General features: G+C 37.7%; 1 protein-coding gene across 18 annotated transcripts in view; it reads left to right on the plus strand.

Annotated features, from left to right (window-relative positions):
- RABGAP1L (RAB GTPase activating protein 1 like) overlaps nucleotides 1-13,980 on the plus strand; it is a 674,786-nt gene that overhangs the window by 383,382 nt on the left and 277,424 nt on the right. For all 18 annotated transcript variants that reach the window (XM_070266397.1, XM_070266404.1, XM_070266408.1 and 15 more), the window contains 1 exon segment: nucleotides 2,792-2,866. In XM_070266397.1, the coding sequence (XP_070122498.1) occupies nucleotides 2,792-2,866 (75 nt within the window).

Here is a 13,980-nt window from a genome sequence, read left to right on the forward strand (position 1 = left end):
TTCGTGGAGAAGGAAATGACAGATCACCATCAGGAATGCTCCAAATACGGATAGTATTAGAAGCTTTCCTCTCATTCTTCATTTTTTGTTCCTTTTCTCTTCTCTCTTTAATCCTTATTCCACCCACTAATTCACACACACACACACACACACACATACACATATATCCATGAGCTCTGGATAATAAAAGTACAAATTAACCAATCAAAAATATAACTGTATAAATCAGAGAAAATTAAATAAGTAAAAGGATGTTAATCCATCTTTCAATTTTTAAAATTAAGCAGAGCTCTGGAAACTGGTGATAATGAAGAAAAGCTCCTTTCAGATTCATTAGGTAATGATTCCATGATCTAATTTTTCTCTCATTAGAAGAGTGTGATAATATCATCATTAGCAGAAGAAGGTTAAAAGAGAATAGTAGTACTTCAAAAGACACCATTAAGAAATGAAAAGGCAAGCCACAGACTGGGAGAAAATACTGGCAATATGTATGTCTGAAAATGGACTTGTAAACAGAATGTATAAAGAACTACCATGAATCAACAATAAGATGAACAATTTAGTTAAACAAATGAGCAAGAACTTGAAGAGACAGTCACAAAAGAATGTATATCCATTGCCTAAAAGCACATGATAATATGCTCTACATCATCAACCATGAGGGAAATCAAGTCAAAACCACAGGAATTAATAAAAGAAAAAAGACTGGAAATAGCAAATATTGACAAGGGTATGAAGCAATGAGTACTCTTTTACTTTTCTGGTGTGAGTATAATAATTGTACAACCACTTTGAAAAACAGTTTGGCAATTTCTTATAAAATTAAACATACACTTATCATCTGAACCCTGAACCTCCACTCTTAGGTATTTACCTAAGGAAAATGAAAACCTATTTCTACAAAAAGCCTTATGTATACATAGCAGCTTTATTCATACTGGCCCCAAACTGGAAAAAATCCAAATGTTCATCAACAGGAGAGTGGATAAACAAATTGTGGTATGTTCACCCAGTGGAATACTACTCAGCAGTTAAAAGGAATGAACTACTAATGCATTCAACAACATGGAAGAATCTCAGAAACATTATACTGAATGAAAGAAGCCAGACACAAAAAAGTATATATGATTCCATGTATATGAATTTTTTTTAAATGCAATATTTGTAATATATTATGGTAAAAATCAGATCAGTGGTTCCCTGGGGTGAAGGTAGTTTGACTGCGAAGAGGCATGAGAGACATCCTGGAATGGTGGAAATACTCTTTAATGATGGGGTTATATAAATGATTCAACTCAAAGAATTGTGCAGTTAAAATGTATGTATTTCACTGAATACAAGCTATATTTCACTAAAGCTGTTTTTTAAGTGAAAAAAAAGAGTTCCAGACCCTGTCCTCTGACCACCTTGGCATATGAGAGGTTCCACACTTACTCTCCCTGTGGTAACCCTTCCTAGTTATCTTTGATAACCATTGCCCTGGGCAGAGACAATTTTTATGTTCACAAAATCATAATGCCTTGTATTAAGCACATTAAGTGAAATCCCCTCACTAAAATGAAGCACAGTACATAGATGGAATACATGACCAAGACTCAACCAGCACAATTGGGATGCTTGTCTTTTAAAGATAAATGTGGGAGCACCTGAATGAATTTTTTTCTTCTGAATCAGAGGTCAGTAAACTATGGCCCATGCTGTCTGCTTTTGTACTGCCTTTGAGCTATGAATGGTTTTTGTTTTTTAAGGTGTTGTTTTTTAAAACAATATTCAACAGATATGTAAGTATCCCTCAAAACCTAAAGTATTTATTATTTGGACTTTTACAGAAAATGCTACTAATTCCTATCTTTTACTCTTTGGTTAGCACACTCTGCCTGCTGTAACTAATTCAACTTCCTAAAAACTTATGCAGGGTATCTTTTTTAAAAAGTATAATGTCAGCAGGTTGAAGTACTAATTAGTATGTATTAAGCATACGGCCTTATATCCTTTCCTCTGAAGACTAAGGTGAATATTAAGTTGAATGGTATGGCAGCTGCTTCTCAAGGAGTACTATATTTCCTATGAATGGGCCTCTGGCTGTATACCAGCTGACCTGGTTAGAATGATGTTAAAGATGGTGAATAGCCAGAACACCTGTGATGGTGGGTGCATATGTACCATAAGGCGGGCTTTCAGCCATTCTACAAAAAGTTCAGGGCAATGCTAAATGTTTCTGGTTTGCCTCAGTGGTATAGGTGGGAGGAGTCATTTTTACCCTTCAGCCTTCTGGAAAGTGGGAGAGTAGTTTAGAAGATCTTTGAAAACTTCTAGAGGTTACAGAGGGTAACTTTTTGTCTGTTAGTTAGGGAATCTGCGCTATACTTTCAATATCATTGATTTCCCTCGTATGATGCATTTGAACTCCCACATCAACTCTAGAACCTTCCCACCGTCTTCCACCCTTTGCTTCTGCCTCCCATGATCTCATTTGCCTAACCATAAACCATAAACTTTTAAAGTTAAACTGTAAACTTTTAAAGTTAGTTTAGGTGCTCTGAGCATCTCTTTATTCCAAATTCTAAAGATGAACCTGGGCATAATGGGACACTAGAGCTGCTTTAGGAAATGTGCAGCCTCTTTGAGGGATCCTACTGTGCTTATGGCTTACACATCCAAGTTGAAAGATCAGTGGGATTGTGGTCGACAGCCCAGGGACAAGAGCAAGCAGCAGCCTGATGTGAGCTAACACTTAAGTTAAAATCTGTGAAGGTTTAAAATATTTTTCTCTTCATCTTTTCTCTAGGCCTACTCTGTCTACGATGAAGACATTGGGTATTGTCAAGGACAGTCTTTTCTTGCTGCTGTACTGCTGCTGCATGTAAGTAATTTTCCATGTAATAAATGGCATGGAGCTGCCAAGTTTATTTTATTTTCTGCTTGGTTTTGTTCTTCCTTCTTATTTTCCATTTACCTGATGGAGATTACACATGGCATATCTTTTTAAAGTGTACCTTTGGTGATAAAGTAAGAGATCTGATGTCAAGAACAGGACAGTTTCTCAATAGAATTAATTTTGCTGGCTGGAAGTGGAAGATTGCTTATTTGGAGTTATTTTTAACTAGAACCCTCTAGAATTAAAGAAGTCAATGTAACTGCCCAAATATGAGCAGGAACAGGACCAGTATGGAAGAATGTGGCAAGGAAGTCTTTTATCTTTTCTGTGATTTATTTTTGTATGCTCTCTTTCCTCTCAGTCACCTTCATTTAACAGAACATTTATTGAGCATTGACTGTCAGTACTAGGCTAGGAAGTAGGATTACAAATATAAATAATTTATCATTTGTGTTCTCAAAGGCCTCATGGCCCAAGATGAGATACAGTTAATGTAGGCACATGTTTATTAATTTTATTTTTTTATATGTCTTTATTGATTTTTCTGATGTTCACTAAAGAAGAATTTACAGTGTGCTAAGTGCAAGCACTACATAGAGTAAGGGAATAGAAAGGAGAATTACCCAACCCAGCTCTGCCAGAACTTTCAGGGAAGACTTTCTGGAGGAGGTGGTAGCTTTGCTAAGACATAAATGATTGAGGTTGGGGGAGGCAAGAGGGTAAAGGGAGGGAGTAGGGATTGCTAGAGAAAAGGCACAACATGAGCAAATGTATGGAAACACAAAAGGGCACAGCATATAAAGGGGACAATATGAAATTACAGTGTCCACACAGTTACTGTAGGAATTGTACGCAGGGAGAGGTATGAGGTAGAAATGATCAGAGGGGTAGGGACCAAATTCTGAAGACTTTGTAATCATGTCAAGAAATGTGGGTTTTATTCTAAAGCTAATGAGGAGCCATTGACCAGTTTGAAGCAAGGGAATGACAGTCAGATGTTCATTTCAGATAAATTCTTCTTATATTCGTGTAGAGGGTGGAATTGAAGGAACAAGCAACAGCAGAGAGACCACTTAGGAAATATCAATCTAAATAAGAGATGGAGAGACCCAGAGAAAAAGAAACAGAATTCAGAAACGTGCAGAAGGCACGGGTTTTATGGATGAGCTGACAAAGGGATGGTTAAAGGTAACATGTCTGGTCTTCTAGCTTTGGTGGCTGGATGAACTGTGATATTTTGAGCCCAGGTAGAAAATGCATCCATTGAGATTGAATGGAGGAAAAAGGTTAGGAGTTGATGATGATTTTTAAAAAAAAATTCTTTGAGGTTGAGATATTTTGGGGACATCTGAGTGAAGCTGTTCAGCAACTAATTGGATACTGGAGACTGATGCTGGGGGAGAAATCCAAGCTGAAATCACAAGAGTGGATCAGATCATCTAAGAAGAATAAATAGAGTAAGAAGAACAGGATAGCGGCCAGGAATGCCAGATATTTAAAGGGTTGATGAAGAAGAGGAATCCTGGGGCCGGCTCCAGGGCCGAGTGGTTAAGTTTGTGCGCTCCCCTGCGGCGGCCTAGGGTTCGGATCCTGGGTGCGGACATGGCACTGCTCGTTAGGCCATGTTGAGGCAACGTCCCACATCCCACAACTAGAAGGACCTGCAACTAAGATATACAACTATGTACCTGGGGGAGGGAGGGGGTGGTTTGGGAAATAAAGCAAAAAAAAAAAAAAGAAGAGGAATCCTTGAAGAATTTCTGGCTTTTCATTAGGGAGGAAGCAATGTATAAAGTCAAATGCAACAGAGAGGTCCAGCAAGTTTAACATGAAAGCATTTCTTTTAGGTTTGCATTCTGGAAGTGAAGAGCAATTATATTAGAATCATGGTCCTAATTCTGATAATTTTATTTTAATATAATGATATACAATGGTTCTATTGTGATTATTCACTTTATTTGAGTGAATATGGGTCATATTACAGTTTAGCATTTTAAACCCGTAGCCCTGTTAAACACATTATAATATATTAATTAAACTTCAATGAGAAGAATATCTCTCTGAGAAATCTGTTCTGAGATTTAACAGAGGTTTAGTTAATCGTAAGTTCATATTTATTTGGAAACACCTCCCCCCGAAAAAGAGAGAGTGATTTAAATAACTGGAAAACGCATATATCCGGAATTTTTTTCTATTTTATCTATTCTCCTTTTGTAAGGGTCACATGGCAAGTTGGTTGTTGTAAACTTATTCAACAAAATTGCTTCCAAAGTATGTCACAAGATGGGTAGAAATCCAGTCCAGTCTGTTAAACTTTCTATTTTAATAGAATTGTGCAGTTGTTACCATGGCTTATAAAAATAACTGGAAATATAAAAATGCCTTCAGAATCCTTGAGGAGGGATTAACTGATATTCATCATAGTGTTAACGAAGAACATATTGTAATTTTTAATTGACAGTATGTGCAATAATTCTATTAATCAGCACATTTCATTAACAGCCCAACACATCCATTAACCAATTTAAATAAGAGAAGTTAACTGTAATTTTTTCTTTTGTATATTTTTGCCTCCCTGGTTTAAACAGGTAGAAGAATACAGTCTAGCTTAAACAATTCATCAAATACACTATCTCATGTTCCAGGGAGATATGTTATTAGGGGCTTACTGACTAATTTTTTTATCAGTTACATAAGCTATTGCTTCTTTTTGCTGCCAGACGTCCTTTGGTGGCTCCATATTAATCATTGTCAGAAACTGCTTGGGATGCTGTCTTTTCCTCACCCATAGTCATTTATATTTCACATTCACTGCCTAAGAGGAAAGAAAGACCAAAAATGAAAATATATTCAAAACCAAAAGTTTAAAATTTTTGTTATCCCATGTCTAAGTAGTTTTAAGAAATAGTTAGCTTCTCTTGGTGCTTGGAAATTTCCAGATGCTTTGCTTATAATTTTGTAACTTGTGGTAGTTTGGGCAGTGGAAGAATTAAGTGTTTATCACAATAGATGCTGTTGTATCTATTGATGAGATTATAAGAAATGTATCATGGGACCGGCCTGGGGGTGTGGCAGTTAAGTTTGCACGTTCCGCTTCTGTGGCCTGGGGTTCACCAGTTTGGATCCCAGGTGTGGACCTATGCACTACTTGTCAAGCCATGCTGTGGCAGGCATCCCACATATAAAGTAGAGGAAGATGGGCCACAGATGTTAGCTCAGGGCCAGTCTTCCTCAGCAAAAAGAGGAGGATTGGTGGTGGATGTTAGCTCAGGGCTAATCTTCCTCAAGAAAAAAAAAAGAAGAAAAGTATCATTTACAGTTGGAGAAGAATGTTATAGCACAGATTGCTTTTAGTCTAATTATAATGTTCATCTGCCTTTGAAGTTAAATATGCAATAATAATCAGTAATATCATTATAGTATTAGTCTTTGCTTAATTGGAAGTATAATAATATCCTTTTAAATATTTCATTATTTTATTTTAAAAATAGTATAAAATATTTTAGATAATTTTTAACCCAGTATATTTTTCTGACATATTTATTGTCAAGCAGCTTTAATTGTTTGTTGTCGAACATATACTTTTTTAGACCTTCAGAAAATCATGCTCCTTTTTATCGTTAAGTTACCATAGGTATAGTAATATTGACATGTATGGAAACTTTCCAATTGTAGAAAGGATTATTTTTGGGTAATCCAGAATGTTTAAAAGTACTGAAGTTTTAAAAAACTATTACTAGGCACTACTCTTTTGGAAACCAGTTTGGCTTTATCTGATAAAGATATGCATTCCCAGCAATTTCACTCCTGGATATATACCTTAGTCAAATTTTTGCACATGTGCACCTCAGTCATGTATTAGAATTGTCCCAGGATCCATGTTTATATTAGTCAACTCAACTGCTCACTATTAGAATGTCTACTATTATAATTGTAACTAGACATTAAAATGAATAAATTGTGGTATATTCATATAGTGGAATGCTCTACAGCAGTGAAATAATGTTTTACACTAAATATGTTAACATGAATGAATACTACAAACATAAGATTTAGTAAGAAAGCAAAGTATGTTTGGTATCATTTGTTATGATTCCATTTAGTATAAAGTTGAATAACAGACAAAACTAAACTCCTTTTCTAGGATGCTATATAGATGGTAAAACATAAATAACACCAATGAAGTGATTACTTTTAAAGTCAGGATAGTGATTTCTCTGAGGAGAAACTGGGAGTCATGCTTGGTAAGGGACACACATGGATCTTCAGGAGTATTGACAGTATTCTATCTCTTAACCTGTTTTTACTTCATAAGCAATTACTCATTAAAGTATACCTTTAACTTTTATGTATGTTTCTGTGTGTTGTATTTCAACATAAAATAAGGTTTAAAAATTACGAATCCTTTATGCACCTCCCAAAAAACACAGGTTTAGGATAAGATTTAACCAATGAATTTAAGAAATGAGAAGCAGAGCTACTTCTTAGCTTTTCTGAAAATAAAGATTCCCCAGAGTCCAAGGAGACAAGATAGAGGCTTTCTAGTGTGTCTTTATGTGGATATAAAAGTAAAGGTATTTGTGCCATTATATTATTTAGGACTGTGTCTGCTACATGTGACATATGCTTAACTCAAAGTAGCTTAAATTAAAAGGAAATTTATTGATTCACATAACTGGGAAGTCTAGGGCAGAGACGATTTTGACATGATTGTCATTTGACATGATTTTGACATGTTGATGTCATTTGATATCATTTGACATGATTCCAGAGTTCATATTTTGTCATCGGGAATCTGTGTCTCTGTTCTGCTTAAATCTTCTAGGCTTAATTTTATGGACAGGCCCCAAAGTGGGCAATGTGGCTGCTGGCTCGCCCAGCTTCTTGTCCTTTCAGTTTTACAACTTCATTTAAAAGGGACCATTTTTGCTATAGCTCCTGTATTAAAAAAAAAAAAAAAATCCCTGGAGGACTGTGATTGGCTTGCCTTGAGAAGCTGCCATCCTTGAATCAATTACTAAGACCAGGAAGGTAGGGTAATTCTGATTGGCCCGCCCAGGTCTTGAGTCTACGTCAGTGCTGACAGTGAACTGGATCAATTCCTCCTGAACAATGGAATGCTTTTCCTATAGGAAAAGGGTTTTTAATAACAGGTGATAGGGAGATAGGATGCTAGACAGATACATCACATAATCTTACAGTGGTGTCTTACTGCAAGAGTTTTTGTGTACTTTAAAATAAGCCCTTCTGTACTCTGAAATCACTTTTTCCTTATAATGCAAGAAATTTTCCTGTTCTGAGTTAATTCTTGCATCAGTGCTTTAGAGCCATTTCCCAATATCTTCTCCCTGTGTCCTGTAAATATATGCAAGACATTTTACTTTAAAAAATCCTCTCTTGGTCCTCCTATTTAGCTATCTTAGGTTTCTCTGCCCTTTCAAAGGTGAACTCTTTCAAATGATAGTAAAAAGCACAACTGTGAATTTGAATTGTGATTTAATACCTTTCAAGGTATATGACCTTGGGTAAGTTTCCTAAACTCTCTGAGCTTCAGTTTCTTCATGTATAAAATGGAAATAATATTATCGTCCTTCTAGGTTTTTTCTGAATATTTAATACCTTACATTATGAGTGTAAAGAGTCTTATTTTGTGTCCAGCATAAAGAATGCAGTCATGGGCTTAAACCCAGTCTTTACTTAATAGATGTGTAGTTATTGGAAAATCACTTAACTTTTTTGCATTCCACTAATCTAATATTTAAAATGTAAAAATAATGACTGCTTTCCAGAATTTTTGTGACGATCAAATAGGGTCGTGAATGAACGCCTCTAATAATGGTAGCTGCTGCTCTTTCTAAAATTAATAATTATTTTCCCAGCTAATTTTCTTTTGGTCCCTGGTCCCACTAGCTTAAATTTATCACACATAGCAAGCTAATATGTTGTACGGTACGTTTTATGGCTTATAAATAGACGTTCAGTTTAAATGTACTTTAGTATATATTTGATTTAAAAGGAAAATAAACAGAAGTTTTAATTCTCTTTACTTTTCAATGTGTAAACAGAAAATGAAAGCTCATGAGTTTATGATTTTCAGAATAGTCACACCCACCTTTGTTGAAGAAAACTAAAAACTAAAAACAATCAGTGGAGTGTTCATTGCCTTCATGGAAAAAGGCAGATTGATTACCAAAAGATGTGAAACACAATCGTGCAGAATAGAAAATTTAATTTTATCCTAAATAAGGGGATTTTTGAAAATTGTCAACATGTAATTTTACTTCAGAAAACATCTTGACATGTGTTGCTTCATGTGAGTCTTAAAGACTTGAAGCCCTTAGAGCTGCTTTGTTTTCTGGTTCATTGTAGAGAGACGCAGTGGAAGCTTGGAGACTGTCTCCTTTCAGTGATTGTCTGTTAGTACAGACAGCAGATCATTATCAGATCTGTACCCAAACAGTGATTACATCAGGCTTCATTTTCAGATTGTGCATGTGAGGCTGGTATTTAGTTTTGTATTTCATTGAGCCGTGAATGATACTTTGATACCTTAAATTGTAGGATTTTAATGTTTATCTCTTCCCTCCTCCAATAAAGCTACACTGATTCCCTGACAAAGCTCCTGTACACATCAAAGATAGATATTCAATATTAGAGACCCGCTATGCTCCGTCTTAATATTTTATTTAAAAATATTTGTTCAGTGATTTGTTTTTATTGTACTTTAGACCAATTGCATAATGATGATAAATTGGATTGTCTAGTTCAATGAGATGTTAATCATTGTAATAAGTTAAATAGTTAGTTTAATGCTTTTTAAATAAAAGTAGACAGATCCCACAATACTACCTACTGGGAGAACTCAGTCTTATAGGTGAGGTTTGGTAGTAGAACTAGGTATTGATGCTCAGATCTTGATTGATTTTCTTTATGCTCATTGAGGAACAAGCTTAATAGCCAATACAAAGTACAGATAATACAAAAGTTTCTTATATTTAGCATTTATAATAATATTAAAAGAAATCAATTACTAATGTAATTACTTTGGCTGACCTTAGCTTCCACTTTCATACCTATTTTTCTACATTTTTGTTGTCTCTTACCTTTGCAGGTGCCAACAGGTTGCCCTACTTATGTGACATGCTTTCATTGATAAAACCAAATGTATTCAGAGTTTTATTAAAGTTATCTTAAACAAATATTTAATACTTGATATTTATTTAAGTCTCTATTCTAAGAGCTTTGGAGGATACAAAATTAAAGCAGCATCCAGAGGTTGGGAGGAGCATACAAATAACTATACTACATGCCACAAAGATCTTTAGGATTCAGAGAAAACGAAGATCTTGTCAAGTTGAATGGAATAACAGAGACTTTGTGTTCTAAGTGCCATTTATAATCAACCTTAAAAGATCTGTAAAATTTCAAAGGCAGAGCTGTGCTACATAGTATACCCCAACCCAGCCGTCCACCCTGACCTTGTGTGCCTTAACGCCAAGGGGAGCTTGGACAGTGTAGCCTGTCACTATTTAAGTTATAAAAAGGGTGGAGTGCAGGAGGGAGACATTCTTCCCAGTGATACACAAGTGCTCTCATTTACATGAAAAGTAGCACATCTTTGCTACTTTCTTTTTAAGAACATATATTCCTGTAAATCATTTTAACAGAAGAAAGGCCTTACAGTGGAAATTTGTTTTTGTAGTTTTTGATTAAATAAAATTTTTACCCATGCACTTATTTATTCTTTTTATTCTTTCAAGTATCTGCATATAAAGCACTAGTAGTTGTTGATAAAGAAGACATAGTCTCTGTGTTCAAGGAGGGAGAGAAAATGGAAATTTACATTTCTGGTCAGCTACAATGTGCATATGTTGTCTCTCACGTATGTCTCATTTAATCCTTACAACATCCCTGTGACATAAGTATTATTATTTATGATTTTTTAGAAATAAATAACTCAGACTTTGAGAAATTACTTGCTCAAGGTCAACCAGCTAGTAACTAAAAGCTTATCTGAGAATTCACATCTATTAGATTAATTCCAAATCATGTTCTTTCTGCTGCAGCATCTTTTCTATATATGTCATCTATTTCTGGGCTCCCTTTCAAGGGCAATGATTGAATATAGAGTCTTTAGATTATCCTTTCATACAAAAGAAAAGTGATAGGTCCTTACTAAACCGACATATTTATAATTCATTTTTTTCTGTAATACATCCTCCACCACACTCCTGATTCGTTATCATGTTTTATATCAGTACTCTGCTAGAGTCAGATCATACCAGCTCATGAGAGCCAGTTGTTAAATTTTCAGGAATTTTGTGAACTGCTTGTTAATTAAAAAATTAAATGGACATTGTGGGTCATCAGGATGGCGACATAGGTTATTCTCAACTTCAGTTCCGCTCACAAGAAGACCAGCTAGCAACTGTCTGTAGACAACACACCATTATGAAAATCTCAGAACCTGGAGGTGAGGCTAAAGTGCTCCTCCTGGACCACAGAGACTAAGAAGGATTGCAATAGAAGGGTAAGAGGAGCCACTACACTCTGACCACATTGCCCCTCCCCCAGGTTGGCACAGCACTGTACCAAGAGGATCTTCCTGTGCCTGAGGTTTCTCCAGTGGGGAGAGAGCCCACCGTAGACATTCAGCTCTCCTAGCATTGAAAGACACCTCCCTGTAGGCCACCTTGGGTCTTGTCTCACAGAGATTACTAGGGAAATCTGTGGGGCTTGACCACTGGGGATCAGATAGAGACAGAGAAGGAGGAGTGGGACTTACAGCAACCAATGCTCAAGTCTTGGTGGGCTACATTCCCGCTTGCAGTGATACCCAGTCAGAGGTCCAAGCCAGTGGCTTTTCTCATCTGCAGAGCCAAGCCAGTGACCTCATCTGGCCAGGGAACTTGGTTAGCATTCTGCCTGAATTGAATGTCCAGTCAATAGACCATACTGGCCTTGGAGCCTGTTTTACTGCCCTGACCAGGAAGGGAAGCAAATTCACAGCCCCACCCAATTGCCAAGCTTAGGCTCCAGTCTTGACTTGCCAGGAAGCCTGGTCAAAGAACCTGAGCAGCCATGGACACCACATTACAGCCCAGCTCAGGCACGGGGCCAAGCCAGCAGCTGTGCCCAACTATTGAGCATAGCCCATGGCCCTGCAAAACCCTGTAGCCTGAACAGTGACCCTGGGCAGTGTCAGAGCCCAGCCTCCAGTCCTGCTGACCAGTGGAGGCCAAACTACAGCCCTGCTCAGCCACAAGGCCAGCCTACAGACCTGCCCAAAGGCTGAACACAGCCTATTGCCTCACCTAATCAGGAGCCTGAACAGTGATCCCACCTGACTGTAGAGCACAGTCTCTAGTCCCACCCAACTTCAGGGTACAGCTAGAGGCCCCTCCTGACCAGAGATCCTGACTAGTTACCTTAACCAACGATGAAGCACAGCCCACAGCCTACCTGATTGTGAAGCCAAGCCTGTGGCCCTCCTTTACCCCCCAACTTTAGGACACAGCCTCTGGACCTGCCTGAATACAGCCCAGCCAGCAGCACCATCTGGCCAGGGAGCACAACCTTAGACCCCACCTGACCAGGAGCTATTGCAGAGCCCAGCCCATAATCCTGCCTAACAGTGGGTCCAAGTAGTGGTACCACCCTGTCAGGGATCATAACCTGTGACCTTTCCTGTCCCTAGGTGATGGCAGAGCACAGCTAGTGGCCCCACCTGACCATGGAGCACAGCCAGTGCCTCATACAATCATTGAGCCCACCCAGAGGCCCTGCTTGTATGTGGAGCCCAGCCAGCAGACCCAGTCAACCATGTAGCCCAGCTAGTGGCACCCTTTCTCTCTACCTTAGAGCACAAGCAATGGCCTCACCCAACTAGAGACTTTGATACAAAGCTCTGCCTCCCCATGGTTGCTATCAGCTGACCCACCCAGTACCCCAAGCTGAGCTGACTGGTAAAAGTCTTTTCTTGCCAAAGCAAATCTGTAATGTCTGTACAAGGAGACCGCTTACTCAAATGTGCAGATAGCAATGCAAAGAATCAAGGATCATGAAGAAATCAGGTAAATATGACGCCACCAAAGGAAACAGTGAACTACAAGAACACACAGACAACTGAACAAAATTAGGAAAATGATAAACAAAATAAGATGTTTGACAGAACAATAGAAACAGCAAAAAAAACCCCCCAAACCAACCCAGAAATCCTGGAGCTGAAGAATACAATGACACAACTGGAGACTTCAATGGAGAGCTGCAACAGAGGTGATCAAACATAAGAAAGAATCAATGAACTAGAAGGTAGGTCATTTGAAATTATCAAGTCAGAGAAGTAAAAAAAAAAACAAAAGAATGGAAAAGAGTGAAGAAAGCCTATAGGACTTATGGGACATCAGCAAATGAAACAATACACACATTATGGGAATCCCAGAAGGAAAAAAGAAAGAGGAAGGGACAAAGCAGTAATGGCCGAAAACTTCCCAAACTTGAGGAAAGAAATGCACTTCCAGATTCATGAGGGCTAAAAGACCCCAAATGGTTAGAATCCAAAAAGGATTAAACTTTTAGATGGGGCATATTATAATTAAATTGTCAAAAATCAAAAACAAACAATTTTGACAATAGCAAGAGAAAAGCTACTCATCACATATAAGGGAGCCCTCAGAAAACTATTTAGTTTCTCAACAGAAACATTGTAGGCCAGGAGAGAGTGAGATGATATATTCAAAATATTAAAAGAAAGAAAAAAAGGGCCAGCCCCATGGCCAAGTGGTTAAGTTCGCATGCTCTGCTTTGGCAGCCCAGGGTTTGGATCCTGGGTGCAGACATGGCACCATTCAGTAGGCCACATTGGGGCAGCTTCCCACATGCCAAAACTAGAAAGACCCACAACTAAAATCTACAACTATGTACTAGGGGGATTTGGGAAAAAAATAAAAAGGAGGAAAAAAAAGAAGATTGGCAACAGTTGTTAGCTCAGGTGCCAATCTCTAAAAAAACCCAAAAAACTAAACCTGGCAAAGCTGTCCTTCACAAATGAAGTAGAGATAAACCCCAGCAGTGGTGGTGGCACTGGCAACCCCTCTGGC

Source organism: Equus caballus, chromosome 5 (genome assembly GCF_041296265.1).
Source record: "Equus caballus isolate H_3958 breed thoroughbred chromosome 5, TB-T2T, whole genome shotgun sequence".
Taxonomy (NCBI): Eukaryota; Metazoa; Chordata; class Mammalia; order Perissodactyla; family Equidae; genus Equus; species Equus caballus.